This window comes from Frankliniella occidentalis, unplaced genomic scaffold (assembly GCF_000697945.3).
Source record: "Frankliniella occidentalis isolate FOCC.00 unplaced genomic scaffold, Focc_3.1 Scaffold17, whole genome shotgun sequence".
Classification (NCBI taxonomy): domain Eukaryota; kingdom Metazoa; phylum Arthropoda; class Insecta; order Thysanoptera; family Thripidae; genus Frankliniella; species Frankliniella occidentalis.
The window spans coordinates 16095-18101 of record NW_026267147.1 but is presented as its reverse complement, the minus strand read 5'-3'; the positions used below and the strand labels follow the sequence as shown (position 1 = coordinate 18101).

General features: G+C 36.4%; 1 protein-coding gene across 1 annotated transcript; it reads right to left on the bottom strand.

Moving 5' to 3' along the window:
* Positions 1–6: 6 nt before the first annotated feature.
* Positions 7–2001, bottom strand: LOC113207015 (uncharacterized). Its single transcript, XM_026423361.2, has 3 exons — positions 1654–2001; positions 1340–1553; positions 7–1257 (listed from the first exon to the last, which is right to left on the bottom strand). The coding sequence occupies exons 1-3, from the start codon at positions 1894–1896 to the stop codon at positions 44–46; spliced, it is 1671 nt and encodes a 556-aa protein (XP_026279146.1). The 5' UTR covers positions 1897–2001; the 3' UTR covers positions 7–43.
* Positions 2002–2007: the final 6 nt, after the last annotated feature.

Here is a 2007-nt window from a genome sequence, read left to right as displayed (position 1 = left end):
ATAAAGAAAAATTAATTTAAATCCACCTGTACATTTGATCTATTTAATCTGTATCAGTGCCATCTTTGGAAGCTCTCCTTGACTTCTTTTTCTTCTTTTTTTTTGACTTCTTATGCTTTTTAGATGGTCCCGATTCACATGAAGATACATCATTTTCACCCCGATCAGTTTTCTTACTCCCTTTTTTATGCTTTCTTCTATGCTTTTTTTTAGAAGATGATTTACTACAGCTTGATGAGCTTGAAATACTACTACTTCTATATTTCCTCTTGAGATTCATTTCATAAGTCTGGGTTGAATCTAGTCTATAACTTGTTACGATTTCTGATTTGGATGTACTTGCACCTATAAATGCAAGGTTTGCAGTGTCCCTTCCTCTTTTGTCAGCTTCTCTCTCAAATTTTGAAGAAATACTGCTTTCAGAGGATTTATGAGAGAAATTGTCAATTTCATAATTATCACCCTCCTTATACTTCTTCTGTGAATGTCTCTTAAATGTTTCTGATTCATTTTCATTACATCTTGAGTGATCAGCATGCTTTTCCTTAAAGTCTCTACTGAATTTTTTTTGTCTAATCCCAAGATCAAGTTGATGAGGGTATCTGTCATTACTTTTTCTTCTGTATTTCGTGCTATCCTCCCAGTAAGAACTCTTGTCTGAATACTCTCTGTCATACTTGTTTGTACCTTGCTCATAATAAATATTTTCTGTAACTCTTTTATATTTGCTCTTGTCATGGTTGATAGATTGATATCTTTCTTCTTTCTTATGTCTGTACTTCTGTCCACCTTCTTCATAGGATGGATGTTCATAAAACTTACTTGTATCATTTCTATGCCCTCTTCTATCCTCTCCAAAATGAGATAAACTAGCAGACTTTCCTTCTGAAAATGTCTTATAATTTATTTTATCATTAAAGAACTTTTCCTTGGGAAAGTTCTTATACTTCTTTTCATCATAATTTAACCCTTTGTCTGAATAGTTCTTATATTTCCGTGCATCATCAAAGACATAGCTAGACTGGTTTTCAAATTCATTAACCCTAAACTTGGGCTTTTCCAATCTCAAATTTTTACCCTTACCAAACTCATCTCTCAGATGACTGTCTACCTCTTGAATTTGAGGATGCTGTTCAAAATCACCTGAAAAGGATGAGCTGTCTTGATCTGCAGGAACAATGAAGGGTCTTTTAAAGGGACGATCTCTACCACCAAAACGCAGCTGTCCAGATTCCTTCTTTCCACCAAGGCCACCACCTAGAAAGAGATACAAAATTGATGGTAACAAAACAGGAAACAAATGAAAGGAGTCTCTATATCCATTCTCAACAGTACAAACCTAGTCGGCGGGGTATCCAGCCAGGCATTGTCCTAGAAAATTCCCATTCCACCAAAATCTGACGTTCATGGAACATAGAACCATGTGCTGCTTTCCACGCTCTATGGGCATCTGATTCCTTTCTGAATTCAACAAATCCATACCCGCGAGACATCCCAGTGATGATATCTCGTACTAGTCTGCAACTTTTTACCTGACCATATTGGCCAAACTCCTAGAAAGTAAGAGAAGTTACAGGGATTTAGACATTCATTTACTTACTTCCTCTTTTGTCGTCAATATTTCTTTGAAGCATGTACCAATGTGAACCTTACATCTTTTAGTTGCCTTTCACTAGTTCTCAAATTGAGCCGACCAACAAATAATGTGTTCACTGGATTTGAGGTGATGGTTCTTTCATCGGGTGGATTATACTCAGCAGACATGGCCCGAACAACAGCATTGTCATGTGGAATTAAGTCAGTCCCGTCGATACTTCCCGCTTTTAAAGGGTCATATACCTTCACATAGGGACTCCAATTTGGCTGATTTGTTTTCGGAACCGTTAATGACGACATTGTTTATGATTGTTTTCAATCTGCTTCACAGAATAATAACCCCTTCAACTTCAAAACGCAGATTAGATTGATCTGAGCTAAATAGGAACTTCCAATTCATAATAAACATTG

Excerpts from the sequence above, each read along its gene's own strand:
- LOC113207015 (XM_026423361.2), bottom strand. The coding sequence starts at position 1,896 with ATGTCGTCATTAACGGTTCCGAAAACAAATCAGCCAAATTGGAGTCCC. Across the intron at positions 1,554-1,653 it reads GTGAAAGGCAACTAAAAGAT|GAGTTTGGCCAATATGGTCA; the intron begins GTAAGGTTCACA and ends CTTACTTTCTAG. Across the intron at positions 1,258-1,339 it reads CTGGATACCCCGCCGACTAG|GTGGTGGCCTTGGTGGAAAG; the intron begins GTTTGTACTGTT and ends ATCTCTTTCTAG.